Consider the following 22,532-nt stretch of genomic DNA (forward strand, 5'->3'; position numbering starts at 1 on the left):
CAAAAGATGATGCAAAATTATACAGAAGATATAAAAACAAACCAATTTGATCCAATCTTTGGAAGCCACTGATTGATTTCACGAACTACAACAGTGATGGATAAACTTCTTGTCGTTGCGTGCTGAATGCAATGTGTGTGTGAACCCCCCTGCATGCCCCACCACCCTACGCATGTGATCCCCTGCAGTACCTCTGCTCCACCCTCACATGCGCACGCAACCCCCGTGCTCCGTTTTGGGCCTAGTAGGCCTCTCTGCAGCCTCCTAGGAGCAAAAATGGGCCACAGGGGGTGTACTGTCCCTTGTGCATGTGCATGCAGACCCCGTGCATGCATGCACATCTCCTGCATGTGCCCTGCCCCCCCGTGCATATGTGGCAGAGACCCCAAAATCAGCTGGCCGACGCGTGCATGCATGCACAGTAGAGCTGAGCTGGGGGGACGGCATACATGCCCACGGAGAGGGTTCTGTGTACCACCTGTGGCACCTGTGCCATAGGTTCGCCATCACAGAACTACAGAAATATCTCGGTATTCATCATTAATTAGTTCCTGGAAGCACGATCAGTACCAAAAATAATGATTATTTTTTCCCATAAGGAATAATGTAGTGAGTTGCAAGGCAGCCAACAATGACAAGTTCTAGCTTGTACGTTGAGTACCGAACAAACAATGAATACTGGGATATTTTTTTTAATTGCGTCAAAAGGTGTAGAGTACCAAATTTGATGAGTTTCAAAGCCCCACTGTAGATCTTCAGGACAGATGTTGGAGAGCGAGATCGACACAGCTGGAATTTGTGCAGTGTTGTGTTCAATAAATAGCCGCCCAGTGAAGCAAAATATCACATCTTTACTTACGGCAGTCAGGATTGTCCACTTAGAAAATTCCTTGAAACAGCAATTTGAACGGGGTGAGGTATGAGACTCTTCCAATGGGATTCTCAATGTAAGGATGGAACTATCCATGAACATTAGGAAATCAGGACCTGACCTCAGAATCTTTTTGCATGGTTGTGGGAAATGTGCAATAGACCTTCCATTTAAATAATGCCCTGCAAGGTAGCATGCGAGGCACATGCTAAATGCGAAACAGAACTGTGTGCCACCGAAAAATGTCCCTGGGGAAAGGACTTGATTTGGCCTAATGACAAGTGAGTAGTACTTGCATGCTGCATATTTAAAGGGCAGAATATGCAAAGAATATATTTTTAAAAATGAGAACTAGCTTTTCACAAAACCTCCACAACTGCGTACTCTGCAGTTAAGAGTTAATCTAAAAATAAAATATATGAATTGAGCAAGTATAGAACAGCCAAAGGAATGTGCTATATAGTATTACATGAACTAGATGAACTGGAAGGTACCCCTTTCTAAGAGAAGGGGGATCTCTTTTTGGCCCCCTTGGGCACAGAAACATGAGATACGAAGCCTAGAAAGGCAGGAAATCTAGGTCTGGAATGAAGCCAGTCTGCCTGTCCAGTTTTGCCTCCTCTTCTGAATTGGCACTTGGATCTCTTCAGATTTTTTTTTCCTTCACTTTTGCTGTGGAAGTAATGAAAACTTGCTTTCATTAATAATTGGCACACTTATTGTTCCATGTTGTTTCATGTGTGAAATATGGATTGGCTGCATTGATTCTATGGATACCAAAAGCTTAAATTTTTGCACGCACAGCTTTGCTTCTCATCTTTACTTCCATAAGCACCTCTGTAACATCTCAGTTTGAGTGACTCACATCAACTGATCAATATATCAGTTTTCCCCATTGGGTACATCCAGGGGTGGGCTGCTACAGGTTCGTCCGGGTTCGGGAGAACCCGTAGCTAATGTTATGGCTGGTTTGGAGAACCTCCAAATCTCACCCCTGGCTGGCCCCGCCCACCCTACCCACTCCGCCCCAGCCCTCTCACCCCTCCCCTCCAGGGGTCTCCATGCGGCCCATTTTGGATGCGAGGTAAGTGCAGGGCCCGCGCAAAGGCTTCTGGGAGGGGGGAAAACGGGCCTCCCATTTCCAGCCTCTAGAGGGCCTGGGGGAAGCAATTTTCGCCCTCCCAGAGGCTCAAGGAAAGCCTCCAGAGCCCAAGGAAGGCGACATTGCCCCCCACCACCACCATGGTGCAGGAGGCCGACTAGGCCATGCCCACCCAGCAACCGGGCAGAGAACCTGTTGATGAAATTTTTGAAGCCCACCCCTGGTTACGTCCATGTGGCTGGTTACGTCCATGTAGGTAAGAATTCTCTACCTAACAGACCAAAAGAGTATCCACATACTAGAGTTATTTAGCAGATACTGCATATATAGAGGCTATGAGTAAAATGGACAGACCAAAAATTAGTTATGAAATCTGGATAAGAATTTATGGTTTAGATGATATTCAAAAGGGAGATGGCAACTTGACACCAAGTGAACTTGATCGGGTTCGTGTTGAAGTTTGAGGTGGTCTCTGAAAATTATAACAGAGACGCTTTCTTCAAGTGCCTTCATTATCAGTGCTAGAAGAACACGATACGTTATCAGTGGTAGTGCAGTGGTTGGAGTGCCGTATTGTTGGATTCTCACCGGCTCAAGGTTGACTCAGCCTTCCATCCTCCCCAGGTCGGTAAAATGAGGACCCAGATTGTTGGGGGCAATATGCTGTCTCTGTAAACCGCTTAGAGATGGCTGTAAAGCACTATGAAGCAGTATATGTCTAAGTGCTATTGCTATATTAGGAAGGCCAAACCATCCAAAACATTTTCCTCCCTCCATCTGCATCCCTCTGAAACTTAGTAACCGGAGTAAATTTCTAAAATGGGTCAAAATATATCATTTTGAACCAACAGGGTTCTAGGTTACTCAAGAATTCTATTCTTCCCATGGATCACCTGCTGCTACATTTGTTCTCTTCTGCTATCCATGATATTCAGGAAAGCAGTTGCTTGGAGTAGACATAGGACTAGTCTGAGTTCCCCCTGCTGCTCCACAAAGAACCAATGGCTAGATCAAGCCTTTGTATCCAAAGCAAAAATGGAAACAAGCATCAGTTTATTTCCAACACTCTGATTTAACACAACTATCTGGTTGAATATGATCAAAATATTTTCCCTCAGTGATGGCACTAAACCAGGGGTGTCGTGTCAAACTCGATTTCATTGAGGGTCGCATCAGGGTTCTGTTTTACCTCAGGGAGCCAGAGGTGGGCATGGCCAGCTTGACATCACTTGTGTCGGGGTCGCCTGTGGCGGCCTGAACACTCTGCCAGTGAAATCAGAGCTCTGGTTTTTTGCTGGCAGAGGGTTGCAGGAGGCCATCGCAGCTGAAAATAGAGTTCAGCAGGGCCATGTGTGGCTTTTCCAAGCTCCATTTTTGCTGGCAGAGGCACCACGGGCTGGTCCTTCGCGGTTTCCAGGACAGCTCTGCGGACCAAATCTAAGCATCTCACGGGCGGGATGCGGGATGCGGGCCTTGAGTTTGACACCCCTGCACTAAACTTTCTTCCAACTGAGATTATTCTATGGAATGCAACTGTGAAGCATATTTACTTGCAAAATATACACTGGTGTCATTTATGTATATTACTCGGTTCTAAATATTTTGTAAGTATTTTTCTTTATTTTAACACACTGCCATTCCCTGTGTGAGATGCCTCAGGTGTATTACTGTAGCTCCCAAATATTTATCTAATACTAGCTGATAACCCGGCATTACCTGGGTATTTATTTATAGGGGGAAAATGTCCAGACAAAACGTAATTTCTAATGTTGAATTTTCCCCCTTATCAGAGGGAGCCCCCTTGTGGAGTACCGTGAAGCCATTATCATGGCAACTCCACTGCGCTGTACAGTAGAAGCCATTTTACAGCAGTACAGTAGAAGCCATTTAAAGGTACAATGGGCTGCATCTTAACAGAACACAAACTCCAAGGGGTGTTAGGGATGTCTTGCCCCTACAGTATTTTTCTCCAAAGAGTAAGTCATCTGTGTACCAAGTTTGGTTGAAATTGCTCAAGGCATTCCAGAGTTATACTAGAACACACACACACACACACACACACACACACACATTTATATATATATAGGCTAGTTTATTTAATTCTTTGAATATAATAGAAGTAATCTAACTCTCTTTACTGCCTGATTTTTCAAGACATACAGCCAGGTACAGTATTTAATCAATAACATCTTTGCAATGGAAACTGGGAAACACTAAAGTTCTTCAATTTCTCCAGAACCGGGACAATGGGAGAAATTCACTTTATCACATTTTTATTTTAAAAGTTCTTTGGAGTATCATAGAACACATGTGTATAAAAAGGATAGGATAACAACTTATACTTTATTCCATAACAAATGTCAAGTCGTTTTAGGTCAGTTTTGGCAAGTGAAGATATATATTATCATTGGTGGAAAAAAATATTTTGAAGTGCTGAGGTTTTTCTACAGCACGTAAGTTAAAGCTAATGGAGGAAAATCAAGGCAATGTTAGCCAAAGAGGGGACAAGTCTACACAATCTGTGTCCAGCCGATGTATCTGTTGAAATGTTTGGCTTGTCCAATATAGAAAAGGAAACTATATGACCTCACCAAACACCAAACACATCCTCAGCAAACCAGAAATTATAGCTGTTATGTATATAGTGCTCAGAGATAAAAATCATTGTGCAAGTATATAATTGGTTTGTCAAAACTTAAAGTGTGGGTAAGAATGCCCACGTTACTAAAGGTGAGCTTGTTTTTATACTTTATATGATCACTTTTAGACTGAGTCAGTCATCATCTCTCTCTCTCTCTCTCTTTCCCTCCGTCTCCCCTCTCTCTCTGTGGTATGTATTTTTATGGAAACTTTTAAAAAGGTACACTAAAACAAATAAAAAAAGAAGAAACAAAGAAGAAACAAAGAAGCAAAAAGTATATAAAAAATGAACAATATATAAAGAAAGATATAAAGAAGTGGCTTTTGAACTTCTCCACAGCAGTTATCCAAAGTTTCATCGTGACCTCTTTTTTTCTATAATCTACCCTAACTAACCAACAAAAGCAAAAATCACAAGTTCATATATTTTTTTTCTTTTTGACATAAAATGTCCACAAAGGTTTTCCAGTGACTGATAAACGTAGGTATTACCCTTTTCTCTAATTCAACAAATCAATCTAGCCATTTCAGCAGGTTCTGCCACCTTCACAACTATCCCAAAGGTGCTTTTCAAAAGGCAACTGGACTTTCTTGGTATTTTTTTCCCTTGAAAATGTTTCACTTCTAATCCAAGAAGCTTCTTCAGTTCAGCTTCTTGAATGATTAAAGGGGGGGGGGGGAACCAAGGAAGTCCAATTGTCTTTTGAAAAGCACCTTTGGGACAAGAGTGACCTGGATGACTGAGAATCTCCATAGACATCTTCACAAGTAATTCTTTTATTGTACATTATTGTTACTGCTGCATTGCTGCAGTGGCTGTTTTCATACACCACCTAGAGGAGTAGCCCCCAATCTTTTGGGTACCAGGGACCGCATCCATGGAGAGAAGTGGTGGGATTCAGCCAGTTCGGGCAAACTGATTGTTAAATTGCTGGCAGCCCTACCCTTTCCTGAACCGCCCCTTCCAGGAGTCCCCACATGCCACATTTTGGCTCCCAGGTAAGTGCAGGGAGACCTACTAGGCCCAAAACAGGACTTGGGGGTAGGGGGTGGCGCACCCCATTTTTGCTCCCTGGGGGGTGCTGGAGGCTGAGTGCTGCCTGTCATACCCCTGACCACACCCACGATGGTCACACCCACCATGACCACACCCACCATGACCACACCCACCCATCCGATCATTAGGGCAGAGAATCGGTTGTTAAATTATCTGAATCCCACCACTGGTGGAGATATGTTTTTCCATGGCCCAGAGGGGGCATGGCTTTCCATGCTGCCTGCATCCCATGGATGAGGCTTCGCTTGTTTGCAAGGCCTTCAAGTGATCTCTCTTCTTCTTTGATCCAATCATCCCAGGTTTTCACCCAAGAAGTCATATTCTGGGTTTGAATCTATTGCTCGCTATGTTTTGCTTTCCATCCCACTCCTCTTTCGAACCTTCTAAGCAGGGGTGAAATCCAGCAGGTTCTGACAGGTTCTGGAGAACCGCTAGCGGAAATTTTGAGTAGTTTGGAGAACCATCAAATGTCACCTCTGGCTGAACCGAGTCGGGTGGGAATGGAGATTTTGCAGTATCCTTCCCCTGGAGTGGGGAGTGAATAGAGATTTTGCAGTATCCTTCCCCTGCCACACCCACCAAGCCATGCCAACCAAGCCACACCATGCCCACCAAGCCACGCCCACAGAACCAGGTGTAAAAAAATTGAATTTCACCACTGTTTCTAAGCATCTGTTGTTGTTGTTGTTAGTTGTAAAGTCATGTCTGACCAGTGGTGGGATTCAAATAATTTAACAACCGGTTCTCTGCCTAATGATTTCTTCCAACAACCAGTTCCCCAAACTGCTCTGAAAGTTAACAACCAGTTCTCCCGAAGTAGTGCAAACTGGCCGAATCCCGCCACTCTGTTTGACACATCGCGACCCTATGGACAACGTTCCTCCAGGCCTTCCTGTCCTCTAAAAATCCTCTGGAGTCCAGTCTAAGCATCTACTAGCCCTATTTAACTCAAGAGCCATTGAACATTCTCTCATACCCAGACGCTCGAATGAGCGATAGAGTGGCGGCTTTAAAAGCTGCAGGCGAACACCGAATGGAAACAAAGACTTCTATAAATCAGACCAAATAATCCTGCAACTCTGTAAAAAAATATATTTGGTTCTCTCCAAAGACTTGAACTGTTCCACTTCAAATTGCAGGTCTCGGCTGATATAGCAAAATGCCCCTCCATATAAAACATTCCTTCATAAAGAAAACAAGGGATCAAGACAACCGTAAACCTTCGTTTTACATTCTGAATTTTCCTGTGCAGGCAAGGTTTTCTGTATACTGTAGAGAAGATTCCCAGACTGACATATTATAGCCCAAAGACAGTTTTACTGCTCCGAAAAAGTATGTCTAAGTCATTATGATACCAGTAAGAGGCCATATGCAGCTTCAAAGACCACAGCAATCTAAACTACCCTAATTCAATAACTTAATCTGAAACGAGAAGTAAATTCCACTTCAGTGCAAGGGGGAAGTTGGTTGTGCAAAGCACAAGTGCCATCTGTTGAGACACTATCACAAGCAGCATCAATCATACTGTTTACAACTGGGTCAACAAAACTGAGAAGGCAAATACAGCTGCTTGTTGCATATACATGAGAAGAAGTACTATCTATATAAAGTACAGATAAGGGGGAAGAGCAGAAGTTGTACTTAAGTCTAGTAGCCAAAAGCCTGTCATAATGTGTATACACACTGCTGTACAAGCAGGGGAATAATATGGCATATATCAAGCCCAGCTCTGCTGTATATTTAAAAGCCACCCCAATTCATTTAACCAAATATGGTTGGGTTGAATGGGGCCTATTTTATCTTTGACCAAGCACTGCTACAACACAGAGATAATTTTGACTTTCTCAGCAGGATAGCCATCAGCAATGGATACCCTCCAGAAGTTACAGCTCACATAATTGCTGTCTGTGTTGTGTGGAAATTATAGAAATGGAAAGACCATTCTTTGGAAAGCCTCCGGAAGTAGATGGTTTAAGAAAAGTGGGATATAAAGTTGACAAATATATATAAATATATGCATATGTACCTACAAGATTTATACATACAAGATGCATACGTGGCAAATCTAGACAGCACACTAAAAAGCAGAGACCTCACCCTGCCAACATAAGTGTGTATAGTCAAGGCTACGGTTTTCCCAGTTGCAATGTGTGGCTGTGAAGGTTGGACCATAAGAAAGGCTGAGCGCCAAAGAATTGAGGCCTTTGAACTCTGGTGCTGGAGAAGACTCCTGCGAGTCCCTTGGACTGCAAGGTGATCAAACCGGTTAGTCCTAGAGGAGATCAACCCTGACTACTCTTTAGAAGGCCAGATCCTGAAGATGAAACTCAAATACTTTGGCCACCTAATGAGAAGGAAGGACTCACTGGAGAAGAGCCTAATGCTGGGAACGATTGAGGGCAAAAGAAGAAGGGGACGAGAGAGAATGAGGTGGCTGGATGGAGTCACTGAAGCAGTAGGCGTGAGCTTAAATGGACTCCAGAGGATGGCAGAGGACAGGAGGGCCTGGAGGAATGTTGTCCATGCGGTCGTGATGGGTTGGACACAACTTTGTAACTAACAACAACATACATACAATCCATAGCTGGATTTCTAATCATACATTTTTAAAGCAGCCACAAGAGATAAGTTAGGACAGTAGCATTGGGCACTTGGCCTATTGACTTTCTTCAACTCAACCCCTTATCAAAGACAATCAGATCTGAGTTGTCATATGCCACCATACTTTAGGGCACAACTCTGTTTCCCCAATACCATTTCATTGCTTACACACAAACTAAAACTAGCATATAAACAAAGGTTATTGACCTCTAGAATGGATACTTATTAAGAAAATAGAAAGGAAAACAGTCAACTATTTGCAATTCCAAAATTGCAATTACTATGTGCAATTACAAAAATTTAGAATCTAAGTGGCCCCAAAACCAGGCCACATGATTCTATATTTTTGTCTTGCTGGCTAGGGAATTATATGAATGAGGTCCAAGCAGTACCAGAACTGGCTTGATTTATGCCATCTGAATAGTATTTAGATATCTCCCCATGCTTGTAGGCTGGGTATTACCTGCTCCTGAACTGAGTAACAGGTAAGATCCCTCCCTCCCATTGTTTTTACACAGGGCTCTTTCAGTAATTAAATTAACCTGCGGTCTCTACCCTGCTAACCTTGTTCTCACTGTAAAAGGAGAAAGGTCTAGTCCCTAAGGACCTAATAAATTGCTTTCCTTCAATCCAGGATTGGCTCCTTGTAGGCTAGCATCCTTCCGTTGCCAAAGGCCAAATGGGGTGCCTAGAAACCCACAAACATTGCACGGACCGATTCTACCAGAAGCCTGAAATGGGAGACATAGCTCTAGAGGCTGAACAGAATCTCTTTTGCTCTACCTTGATGTCATGATCAGAGCCACAAGCATCCTTGCAGCGTTGTTCCAAAAACAGCTGCGCTGTATCAAAGGTTACGTCACTGCTTTTATTCATCTGTCAAGACATCATCCTGTTGGAAATTCTGGACGTCACCCAAAATGGGATGAGAAGGACCACCCAAAATGAAAAGAGGCCAAGCAGAGCAAAGTGTCCTTCAGGAGTCTCAATGCTGGAGACCACTTCCATCACCCAGACAAGAAGGGAAGCAGACAGGAGTTCAGCCCAGCCGTCTTACCAGCTGTCTCAAGGCTCCTCATTTTAACATTAGCACATGATACTGGTTGTCAATCCCTAACGCGCATCGAAATGTGAAACAGAGGAATTGGATTTCAATCAGGAAACCAAACAAGGACCTAAAGTTTATTATAATCCTGCACCTAAGGACAAAGCCCTCAGTCCTTCCTCTATATTCAAAATATTGTCCCATTTCTACCTGTTGGGTGAACTAATTATAATTACTTTAATTCTAAAAATAAAAAAGGCTGCAGATTCTTCGTAACTTGGGGATGGATGGGTAAATGACAGCAAATGATATTTGCTAACTCTGCTTCTGTTTTGGACAAATCCTGCACCTGCTCTCCACTGCATTACCTGTCAGGATCCCTTTCAAACACAAAACTGGAAGAACTCAAGGCGGATAGATTACAATGGCTTTAGGTGGGCGCTGAGCTCTTTTTTTCCAAGGTCCTCCACTGAATGTAAGAAGTTCACTTCCCGAATCCCGTGAAATCCATTTGGTTTGCCTCCCACATCCCGGAAAAGCCTCGGCAGTTCAAATCCTTAGTATAGGTCTCCTATGTGAGCAGGGGGTAGGACTAGATGACCTCTAAGGTCCCTTCCAATTCTGTTACTGTTTTAAAAAATCCCTACTTGTCTGGTCCCTTTCTCTGCCCCAAACTCACTGCCCCAGCCCCCTCCCAATGATTCCAGCGGAGCTTACTGCGCTCAAACAAAGGTGCAGAGATTTAGCCTCGCCGGCAAAAGTGAGAACAGCAGCGGGATTTTTTGCAAACACACAGAAGTTTTCCGCTTCAGGAGCAAGTTCCCTCCACCACCCCCCAACCCCCATGCAACAGTTCCTTTGGGGAACCCAATGGTGCTTTTATTTCAAGAGGCAACTGGTTTTTCTTTGAAGAGGTTTCACTTCTCATCCCAGAAGCTTCTTCAGCTTCTGAAGAAAGGTCCAGTTGCCTCTTGGAAAAAACAAAAAAAGCACCTTTGGGACAAGCACGTCCTGGATGACTGAGAATCTCCACAGGCCATTCCTTACGGAAATTTACTCTCCCCCCCCCCCCGTAACGGAAAGACGCTCCCACTCCGTGCACCTTCCAGAGAATCCCAACTCCGCGTTCCTACAGAGAGATGCGCCCCGAAGAAAGCAAGATCCAGAGCCCGATCCGGAATAAACCCCGGCCCGGAGCACCCCTTCCCTCACGCCTGCCCTGCCTCCTTTGCAGCGCCCGGGAGGACGCCGACACGTGTTGCGTTCCCGGGAAGAGAGCGTAACGTGTGAACGCGGGCACGGGGGCAGAAAGAGTTTAATCTCGGCTAAATTTGGTTCCAGAAACCGCCGCAGACGCCCCTCGAGGAGCCCGTCCGTGGGAGCCCGGCACCCGCTTGGAGCCGCCTTGCTCGGAAAGGGCGCCCTTACCTGCATCTGGCGACGCCCAGCCGGCGAGGCGATGCGCGGCTGCCCGCTTCGGCCGCCTCTCTCGAATTAGTCCCGGCGGCGCGGCAGGTGAGTCGTTGGCTGGGCGGGCGAGGAGGAGGAGGAGGAGGAGGGCGCCCGGCCAGACGAGGCAAGGTCAAGGCGGGAGGCCGCGGAGCCGGGCCGCCTCTGTCTGAGCTCTCCTCCGCCCGATCCCCTCGCTTCGGCCGCCGGATTAGCTTCTCCCGGGGCTGCCCGTGAAGGGATTCCCGGCTCGACCCGCGCAGCTCAGACGGGCCGCTGAAGTTTCGTCCGCTGCTGCAGCCGCGACGGAGCGCGCGGAGTTGTGGCAGGCAGGCGTGGCGATGCCGGGGGCTCCGAAAGAGGCTCTGGCCCGCCTCCCCTCACGCCCCGCGCCCGCCTCTCCTCCCTTCCCACAGGCTTCCCCCACCAGCACCACCACACGCCCGCCCCGCAGCCTCGCCAGCGATGGGCACCGCCCGGGCAGTCCTTCCCCCCCTTCCCTCCCTCAGGCCCCTTCGCCTTCCCTCTGCCCCGTCCGATCCTGAGGTCCTCCCAGCGCAACCTGAAATCCCTCTCCCTCCCCCCCCCCGCCCCACTACCCCGTCTGTGCAGGTTCCTCTAGAGCAGTGTTTCTCAACCTTGGCAACTTGAAGATGTCCGGACTTCAACTCCCAGAATTCCCCAGCCAGCTGGTTGGGGAATTCTGGGAGTTGAAGTCCAGACATCTTCAAGTTGCCAAGGTTGAGAAACACTGCTCTAGAACAGGGGTCTCCAACTTGGGCAACTTTAAGCCTGGAGGACTTGAACTCCCAGAATTCCCCAGCCAGCATGCATGCTGGCTAGTAAGGTGACCAATTGTCCTCCTTTAGGGAGGACAATCCTTCTTTTGTAAGTTCTGTCCTCCCTTGAAAAGTGTCCTCCTACATGTCCTCCTTTTCGATATTTGAAGACTAATCTGTTGCGCGTTATGTGACATATTTGTATTTGACATGACAATTCGTCAAGACTCGGTATAGTGCGGTATAAGACGTGATTATGAGACGCATACACTCCGCACGGGAGACCTTGAGAGAGAGCGCCGCGTGCAAGTGGCTTTGTTTACTTCTTACTGAAACACAACACGGCACATACACACGCAGTAGACTCATGGCACGTCGGCAATTGAATGACTCACAATAATTATTTCTTTCTCAGTGAATATTCAGTTATACAGAGGTAAGTACAATTCACGTTTTATTAAACAGTTTTTAATGGTGTTTTTTTTACTTCATCACAAGTATATTGAATGTATATTTAAATTCTGAAAAATTAATACAATGGGAAAATCAACATGTTGAAATTGATAAAAGATGGGTGGATATTTTCAGCAATTTCAAAAATGAACATATTCCATGTGAACATTTATTTATACTTGTTCAATTTACGTTGTGCTGCCCTGGAACTAATGCAGCAGTTGAAAGAGTTTTTTTTCAATTGCCAATGATTTTTCGACAAGTGAGAAATCGAGATTGAATGTTGATACTCTAGCTGCAGCACTTGCCGTAAAATTCAATATGAAGGATATTTCTTGTTCAGATATTTCAATATATTGTTAGAAGATGATACATTGACAAAAAATATTAATTCAATGGAAAAGTACTCATTTAAATAATAATTAACAGGCATGTAAGCATAATTACAATATAAAATGTTGCAAATGTTTTTATTATGCATATATTATATTTCAGTGTATTATTGTTGCAATGAATACAATATTTCTTTTATTTACGATATATTTTTCCCAATTTATTTGTCCTTCTTTTCATTGTAAAAAAGTTGGTCACCTTAGCATTTTGGACAATAGAACGTGTTTTGTCCTCCTTTTCATTGTAAAAAAGTTGGTCACCTTATGGCTAGGGAATTCTGGGAGTTGAAGTCCTCCAATGAAAGTTGGCCAGGTTGGAGACCCCTGCTCCAGAATGCAGCCGCAGCTGTCTGGGAACCAAACTGCGACCCCCTCCGCTCCCCTCCTCCCCACTCCTTTGCCTCTTGCAACGGCCCAGTTTCTTCCCAAGCCTTGGAGTGTTTGTTGCCTCAGGCCTGAGGAGAGCTTTGCTGGCTGGGGAATTCTGGGAGTTCAAGTCCTCCAAAGCTTAAAATTGCCCAAATTGGGAGACCCCTGCTCCAGAATGCGGCCGCTGTTGTCCGGGGGGGGGGGCGGCAAACTGCGACCCCTTCCCTCGCCTCCCCCTCACTCATTCGCCTCTTGCAAGGGGGCCTTCCTTCCCAACCCTTGGAGCCTTTGTTGCCTGCTGTCGTCAGGCCTGAGGAGAGGGGAGGGGTGTAGCCGGTACATTGTTCCAGGGGTCCATGGAGTTTAAACGGGGCCCATGAAGGAGAATCTTTTAAAAAAATGTATAAAACCAAATTTTTTAAAAAGAAAAACAATATTGGATATATAGCCACTATGCCACAGGCTTCTCCTCCTTTATCAGCTGAGCCAGGGAAATAAGTATGTGTTTGTGTTACAACCCCTGGTATGACCTAATATGGGAGGGAGCTCACTCCTCCCTCTTTCTGTCCTTTCGGCTCATCACAGTGGCTCATCATAGTGGCTAAGACTCTTGCCTGGTGTATAATACAGCCCAGGTTCGAATCCCAGTAAGGGTATGGCTAGCTGATGAGAGCTAAATAGCTCGAAATGGATCTATACTAGTCTCCCTTTATTTTATCAGCACAAATACAACACAAATATAAAAAGGCAACATTAAAAATAAAAATATGGGTTTCTGCCTGGATGGTTTTCTGTGATGAGCTATATATATATCAGCACAAATACAACACACACACACATATATCATACATATATACATACATACATACATATATATTTCATACTCTCTACTTTGTGTGTATAGCAAAGCCGTCTTACAGCCTTGTTTGACATAACAATCTGAAACTCAGTGAACCGTTATTTATGGGAATTATTGAATTTTAATTTCATTATTACTTATTAATTTAAGTTTGCAAGTTTTGTTTCATTTCGTTCATGGAGATACTTTATATTTCATTTTAGTTTATGAATAGCGATGGAAGGTCACCTCAAAAATGTGGAGCTAAATAATGCAAGGAAAAACGAGAAACGTGTGTCCCTGTGTAGGTGAAGGGGCCCATATTAGCCTTGTTCCAGCACTTAATAATCCTCTGGCGGTCCTGGCTGTCGTCTTCTGGCTCTCCTGTCCCAATCCTTCCCTTTCTTCTCCTCCATATCGCCTGGCTCTCTTTCTTGGATCCCCTCCGCTCTTCCTGTGTGATCATCTCTCCCCTGTTCGGATCTCATTTTACAGCAACAGGTTCACGTAGAACCACCCACTCACCCACCATTTCCCCCATTTTATTCCACTAACTCATGTCCGACTCCTTTGGTTTCCCACATTGGGACAGGCAAGCGGTCCCTGTCTGGAGTGGAACCGTTGCTATAGAGGCAACTGGCAACACCTGGGGGCCTCCCCCCTCCATGTTTTGCCCCTGACACACACCCCCGGCTCTCTACTCCGCTCCTTTTGAGAGCACAAAGTGGCAGAGACACATTTTTTTCCAATCACAGCTTAATTATCAGAGCTGCAGAAATTGCAGCTTAAAAAATAGTTGTTGTTGTTGTTCTTCTTCTCCTCCTCCCTCTCTCCCTTCCCATCCCTCTCCCTTCTTCTTCTTCTTCCTCCTCCTCTTCTTCTCCTTTTCCTCCCTCCTCCTCTTCTCCCCTACCCTCCTTTCTTCTTCTCCTCTCCGCCATCCCTCTCCCTTCTTCCTCTTCTCCTCCTCCCTGCTCCTCTTCTCCCTCTCCCCTCCTTTCTCCTCCTCCTCCTCCTCTTCTCCTTCTTCTTCTTCCTCCTCCTCCTCTCCTCCTCCTCTTCTTCTCCCCCTTCCATCCTTCTCCCTTCTTCTTCTTCCTCCTCCTCTTCTCCCCCTCCCCTCCTTTCTTCTTCTCCTCTTCCCTATACCTCTCCCTTCTTCCTCCTCTTCTCTTCCTCCTCCCTGCTCCTCTTCTCCCTCTCCCCTCCTTTCTCCTCCTCCTCGTCCTCTTCTCCTTCTCCTTCTCTCCCTTCTTCCTCTTCCTCCTTCTCTTCTTCTCCTCTCCTCCTTTCTTCTCCTCCTCGTCCTCTTCTCCTCCCTGCTCATCTTATCTCCCTCCTCCTTTCTTCTTCTCCTCCTCCCATCCTTCTCCCTTCTTCTTCTTCTTCCTCCTCCTCCTCCTCTTCTCCTCCTCAACTTCTCCCCCTCCCCTCCTTTTTCCTCCTCATCCCATCCCTCTCCTTTCTTCTTCCTCCTCCTCCTCTTCTCCTTCCCCTTCTTCCTCTTCTCTTTCTCCCCCTCTCCTCCTCCTCCTCCTCCTCCTCCTCCTCCTCCTCTTCCTCTTCTTCTTCTTCTCCTTCTCCTTTTCCTTTTCCTTCTTCTTCCTTTTTCTCTTTCTCTTCCAGTGGAGAAGATAACTTGCTTAAATGTTGGTTGGTTACAATGATTTTTATTAGGAATAGGAGAGCACATAGTGATGTCCTCTTCAACAGCCATTCTCCTGCCAGCAACAATAGAAATAATGATTTGTAAAATAGTGAATAAAGAATTTATTTGGAAATTAGAATGATACTGCTACTGCTTGCAGTTAGAAACAGTGATAAATCCAAATGTAACTCCCAGGCTGCCAACTGCCCTAAACAACGAACTTGAGACTATCCTGGCAATCTTAGGCAATGTTCAATCTTGGAGATATCCTAAATAAGCATCTCTAACTTTGACTGGAGTCACTTTTTCATGGGCATATTAGCATGCTGGACAATACTGAGTGTTTAAACCTGTTCTGATTTCACTTGTCAATCTTTAAGGAACTCTTTTGGTCCAGAATCCATTACTGTTGTCAAAGAAGCATATAAATTATAAGCAGAGAACATCTTCTTACCACATGCACTTAAAATGTCTTCTTGTTTTCTCCACCATTCTGTTGTGTTTCCAGTGGTGGGATTCAATTTTTTTTACTACTGGTTCTGTGGTGGGCTTGGTGGGCATGGCAGGGGAAGAATACTGCAAAATCTCCATTCCCTCCCAATCAGCTGGGATTCGGGATGCACAGAATAGATAGGGGTGAGGCCAGTTAGAAGTGGTATTTATCAGTTCTCCGAACTACTCAAAATTTCTACTGCTGGTTCTCCAGAACTGGTCAGAACCTTCTGAACACCTCTGTGTGTTTCACACCTTACGTTCCTGCAACAACTTCGGTAGCACTATGTCACTTTACGCCCAGGTACTTGGGGACAGCTTGGTAACATATGACAGTATTCTGTTTACTTGTTGCAAAAGAAAGCATTATTGATTTTGCAGGATGCTGTTCGTTTCCAAGCAGCTGGCTAGGAAGGGAAAGTCCCCTTGTGCCTACATCGCTTCCAGCAATCTGCTCAAGACAGTATGGAGGGATGTATGTACGAAAGAGAGCTGGGGAGAATAATGTGGTTTGTTATTTTGAAACATGCTAACTGCCATATACACATAAACATATCCAAATGTATATAGCAAAAATTACCTTGAATGGAGTGGAAGTACATTCTACTACACCATGACAGCATACTATCAGCTCTTACTTTTACAATATAGAATTGATATACTGTGTTAGTAGCTACTTGCACATTGCAACTTACAACATCAGCCTTTCCATTTTTTTTTCAGGTGAACTTTGTACAGTGAATGTGTTTACTTTTTGTCATTTACTTTGTGATTCTATAAGCAACAACAGAAGATGTATGATTGCATCTCATCCGCATACTGATAAACAAGTTGCACTTCAATAAATTTATTTTTATATCCTTAATTCTTCTGTGATGACACATATATTTTGTAATTAAAGTCGTCGTTATCATCTGAGAAAATAATAGCCAAATGATGTGGTGCTTGGAATTGTTTTTAAAAAGCATAGTTTGTTTGTTTGTTTGTTTGTTTAGATTTATATGCCGCCCTTCTCCAAAAGGACTCAGGGCGGTGTACAACATTAAAAAAAACACACATCCCAAAAGTTAAAAAAAAATTAAATACATATCCCAAAAAACAAACCAAATTTAAAAGACAATACATTTAAAATAAGTTAAAATTAACAGGCCAGGCCGGCTTCTGGAAAAGCCAACTTTTTAGGGCGTGTCGGAAGGACCGGAGGTCAGGGATTATGCGAAGCTCCAGGGGCAGCTCATTCCAGAGGGAAGGCGCTCCCACAGAGAAGGCTCTCCCCCTGGGGGTCACCAGCCGACACTGTCTGTCCGACAGCACCCTGAGGAGGCCAACTCTGTGGGATCGTACTGGACGGTGGGAGGCTACTGGTGGCAGTAGGTGGTCTCGCAGATACCCTGGGCCTAAGCCATGGAGCGCTTTAAAGGTCATAATTAATACCTTGAATCGCACCCGGAAAACAACCGGCAACCAGTGCAGGCCGCCTAAAAGGGGTGTAACATGGGAGCACCTAGGTACCCCCATGACAACCCGTGCGGCCACATTCTGGACCAGCTGAAGCCTCCGGGTGCTCTTCAAGGGCAGCCCCATGTAGAGAGCATTGCAGTAGTCCAGGCGAGAAAGGACGAGGGCATGAGTGTCATATAGTCATAAATAATTTTCTCCACAATTATTTCTAAATTTAATCTCTCCCCTCCCTCCTTCCCCCCCTCTCTCCCTCCCTCCCTCTCCCTCTCTCCCACCTCCCTCCCTCTTTCTCTCTCACATTTTTGAGAACCAAGAACTTCTGTGAATTCTGAAGTACAGAAATAATGCAAGGTGAGTAAAATAGGTCTTACACGGGACTAGTAATTTTAGGATTTTTCCTACTTTGGGGAAGAGAGCTTTTTGTTTTTATCCTATAATAGTTGTATGTTTCCTAATTCAAAGGGATGAAAAACTGAAAAGACAATGGGGGATGGATGTGATCCTGGACCATCGATTTGCCACTCCTGCAACAGGAGAAGAGCAGGCCATCAGTTGAAGGCCACTGGTGGGTTGGACCTTGTGGCTGGGATGCTGGGAGTTCTAGCACACAGGAAAAAGCTGCTTCAGTGTCTAATTCATGTTAACTTGTACAGCATCCGTCTGCAATGCATTGTATGTCCCCAACAATCTGGATATGTCTGCCTTCAGATTTCTGTCCTTATTAAATTTGTGCAAGCTACAAACAGACACTCTGACTTCAAGCCAATCCATTCTAGCATGGAAAGTATGCTAAGTAATCTCAGATTCCTGAGACTCGGAGATTTTGCTAACTGTTACTGGCAAATTTTTATGCCATTGCTATGAATACTATTAACTCTGCCAATTTTAAACAACTGGTTTATTTTATGACTTCTAATTAGAGATAGGTTTAATTGGTTTTTTTAAAGATAAAATTGGTTAGCAAGGTCTATCAATCAAACATATTTTGGTTCTAATTATGTTGAAAGAGGAAACATGTTTGCTTGTGGACCTTGAAATTTGTATACACATTACCATTGTGTATTGATGAGAGTTATATTCCACCATTATTTTTCACAACTGAAGATTGTACATCATGTTCCCATCTCCTATTTACCTGCAACCTGCAACCTTGTAAGGCGTGTTGGGTTGAGAGAGAAGAACTAGTCCGATGGTCGAATAGAATTCAATATAGCTTGATTTCAGCTCCAGAACCTGAAACACTACAGGACTGCCTACTGGCTGATATTTAAAATCCTTGAGGCACCTGAGGATATCGTGTAATATACTGGATAGGGAACAAAAGGGATAAGCTGCTAAAACCTGTGGTTGCAAATGAATTAATCTCTCTCTCTCTCTCTCTCTCTCTCTCTCCCTCCCTCTCCCTCTCCCTCTCCCTCTCCCTTTCCCCCTCCCCCCTCCCCCCTCTCTTTCTTTTTTCTTAGTTCTAGGTCCTTCTCTCCAGGGAAACTAATCAAGGAGAGAAGCAACCTAGAACTAAGAAGAAATTTCCTGACAATTAACAGTGGAACAACTTGCCTGCAGAACTTGTGAATGCTCCAACACTGGAGGTTTTTAAGAAGAGATTGGACAACCACTTGTCTGAAATGGTATAGGGTTTCCTACTTAAAAGGGGGTTGGACTAGAAGACCTCTAAGGCGCCTTCCAAATCTGTTACATCTAGAACAGAGATGTTGCTTCTGGTGTCGCCCGGATTGGGCAAACCAGTGGTAGTGCCGGCGAGAGGCTCCGCCCACCTGCCCAGACGCTTCTGCACATGCGCAGAAGCGTTGCGCATGCTCACGAGCCAGTAGTAAAAAAAATGGAAACCCACCATTGAATTAGAAGTCCCAGCCTGGAGAAAGCTGCCTCCCACAAAGCTGGTGCTGATTTACTGAAAGCCACCATCACCTGAAATGTGATGATGGCAGGGGGTTGGACTAGAAGACCTCCAAGGTCCTTTCCAACTCTGTTATTCTATTCTATTCTATTCGAAGTGGATGATCAGAATAAAAATAATAATAGCAACTTTTTTCCACCTTTTTAGAGCTACATTATTCTTCGCTTCTTGCCCTCTTCAGCTGGACTTCTTTTTCGTACAGTGAAGGAAAGAAATGGATTTACCTGACAGGGAAAACCAGTATTTTACTTCATCACGCTTGAGCAAGAAAGAAGGAACCATTGTCTTCAGAACTTTATAACACCAACAACAACGCAACAGCTTTCAAGCAAATACCAGCTAATTAAAGGGAAACTGTTGCCTCAGCTTTGCCCTGGCTGGAGCAAATGCTTGGTGCCAAGATTTCTCACCCCAAGGTAAATGTGTTTATGAGATGGGATGTTTGGCCTCCCTGCATGTCTGCAAAAACTTAACACTTCAGCTCCCAGATATCTAGGGGAACCAGAATATTATCATTCCTTGGTATGTGCAGCTTGGCTACCTATAGCTAAAGACGCATAAGGATGAGGCCTCTGTGTTTAGGAGGCTTCAAGCAAAAGCCACTTGCAAAGCTCAAACCCATCCTGCTGGGATTCTTCTAGACAGGTAGTCCAATTGTGTGGGTAATTTAAGACTTAAATATTTACTATCTGATTGTCTTGGGGCAATTACAGGTTACTTCACTGAGTAGCGGAAGAGCAAACAGAATAATGTGCATCTGTTTCTTTCGCAGACTGTTTTGATGAGACACGAAGAGCTCAGAGCTCTGTCTCTTACTCAGTTTCAAAATCGTGTTCTCTTATTCTATAGCACATCTGCGCTTTCTCAGTTGCCCATATAATATTAGACACATGTGGTTATTACTAAGGCTTCCAGCATTGCTCCAAAAGGAAATTTATTCCAGCATTTTTCTCCCGTCCAAGCAATTACTCTAGAGAACCACTTCTTTTGTGTGAGATTTTACTCATGCACCATCTAGAGTTCCTTTGTGAAGGAGATTAGGAGTTTCTAAATTAGATTTATAGATAGATGATAGATAGATAGACAGACAGACAGATCACATGGGATAACAGAATTGGAAGGGACGTTGGAGGTCTTCGAGTCCAACCTCCTGCTTAGGCAGGAAACCCTATACCATTTCAGACAAATGGTTGTCCAATCTCTTCTTAAAAACTTCCAGTGTTGGAGCATTTACAACTTAACAAGTTGTTCCACACTGATTGATTGTTCTAGCTGTCAGGAAATTTCTTCTTAGTTCTAGGTTGTTTCTCTCCTTGCTTAGTTTCCCTGGAAAGAAGCAACCTAGAACTAAGGAGAGAGAGAGAGAACTTAATTTATTTGTAACCACAGGTTTTACCAGCTTGTCCTTTTTGTTCCCTGTCCTGTATGAGACGCTGTTGGGATGTCCAGAAAGCCAGATTGAGCACCGTACAGGTGAAGGATAGGGATGGAAATATGTGAGAGAGAAGCAGAGGTAGGTTCTCCATGAACTTTAGAAGCTTCTTCCTAAAACTGCAGAAAGCTCAAACTACGCTTTGTGCTTCCTTCAACAACAGAATAATTCTTTAAGCCTGCGTTGCAAGTAAAGGAATCTAGGTGTACTTCAGTCAGGAATCAAATAGATTAAAGAGAATGGAATGTAGTACGCTGAGCATCTATAAATATTTTCACAGAAAGAAGAGTGAGAACAATAGTTGGATGCATGTGCCAAAAAGAAGTCAAGAAGCATTGTGTGCGGATGTAAATAGGGAAGGTATGTAAAAGTTAAACATTAAGTAGAATGCCTTAACCATGAGAGCTGTGCCTCAAGTTAGTCAGGGAAATTTCCAAGCAAAAAGTAAAAACTGATACAGAAAAAAAATTGTAATAAAGGATAGGTGACCAGAGTCAGTACTATATTTGGGTTATAATCCAGGATTATTCCATTAAAACAAGACTCAAAATTTTTCCGCGCATGCAAAATGCCCTCTCTCAGTGAACTAGTAGTAAACTGGTTAGGAACCCACCACTGAGTATGTTGGATTCCTCTCTGTTTTCTAGCAACTCAAGAGTTATGTCTCTGCCATGATTGAACCTTGCAGTCTAGAAATCTATCAGCTCATAATCAAAATGACAGGTAAGCATTATGCTCTCTGTCCTGAGATGGTATCAATTACTATATTGCAACAACTTGAGAGTTCTCGAGTTGGAAAGAGCCTTGTAGGGCATTGGGAGTCTTTCCCGACCGTTTGTTGCAGGAATACAAAGCATTCATGATAGATGGCTATCTGGATTCATCCATTGATATGGACCCCCTGTTTAGGTAATTGCCTCTATTGTTATATCCAGTACTTTTTAAAAAAAAATGAATTCTATTTCTTTTGAGTCATTTATTTTAAGATTATATATATATATATATCAGCACAAATACAACACAAACATAGCAAAGGCAACATTAAAAATAAAAATATGGTTTTCTGCCTGGATGGTCTTCTGTAATGAGCCGAAGGACAGAAAGGGGGAGTAGGGAGCTCCCTCCCATATTTGGGCATACCAGGGGTGGTAACACAAATACATACCTATTTCCCTGGCTCAGCTGATAAGGAGGAGAGCCTGTGGCTTAGTGGCTAACACATCTGCCTAATATGTAATACAGCCCAGGTTCGAATCCCAGTAAGGGTATGGCTAGCTGATGAGAGCTAAATAGCTTGAAATAGATCTATACTAGTCTCCCTTTATTTATTTATCAGCACAAATACAACATACACACCACGCACACACACACGTACACACACACACCACATATATATATATAAGCTATATATATAGCTTTTTATATAAGCTATATATATATAGCTTTTCAAACTGGGCTTCCAGTTGTGACCAAATATTTTAAAAATGACAAAAAAATCTATGCAGAAATCTGAATCCACAGCAGTATAAAAACATGGGAACAATAACCTTTAAAAAACACATAAAAGCTTCTGTAGGAAGTTAGCACCTACCCCTCTCCTAGGAAAATGAGATATTCTACATAATAAAGATCTACCTCCTTCAGGCAGAGCCATAGTAGGAATTGCCCATCTCACCACATGGCACCTGGGGAAATTACATCACCCAGCAAGGTTCAACCAAGCCTGCGACACAAACACAGCCTACAGAGTTGCCCTTGCATGGCCCCATGGGAGTCTGACAACCACAGGGACTCTCAGACTCCCTGGCCTTTTTCTTCAAGATCTTCAAGGCATGTGATCGCCTCCATACATACATGCCCCACTCCAGGACCTCAAACCATGTGGTCCTGTCCACCATTAAAACCATCTTTCCAAGTAGCCACCATGTTTCCAGTGTCTTTCTCCGCACTTGGAACTGAACCCAGGAGATTTCTTTCAACACTTC

At 44.2% G+C, this 22,532-nt stretch overlaps 1 protein-coding gene across 1 annotated transcript in view; it reads right to left on the minus strand.

Moving 5' to 3' along the window:
• The window catches only part of WNT5B (Wnt family member 5B), a 128,783-nt gene extending 117,841 nt beyond the window's left edge, over positions 1 to 10,942 (minus strand). The window contains exon 1 of the mRNA XM_081957263.1: positions 10,745 to 10,942. Within this exon, the coding sequence (XP_081813389.1) occupies positions 10,745 to 10,750 (6 nt within the window). The 5' untranslated portion in view covers positions 10,751 to 10,942. The remainder of the gene's footprint in view (positions 1 to 10,744) is intronic.
• Between the last annotated feature and the right edge of the window lie 11,590 nt (positions 10,943 to 22,532).

This window comes from Natrix helvetica, assembly GCF_964273705.1.
Source record: "Natrix helvetica genome assembly, chromosome: 6".
Taxonomy (NCBI): domain Eukaryota; kingdom Metazoa; phylum Chordata; class Lepidosauria; order Squamata; family Natricidae; genus Natrix; species Natrix helvetica.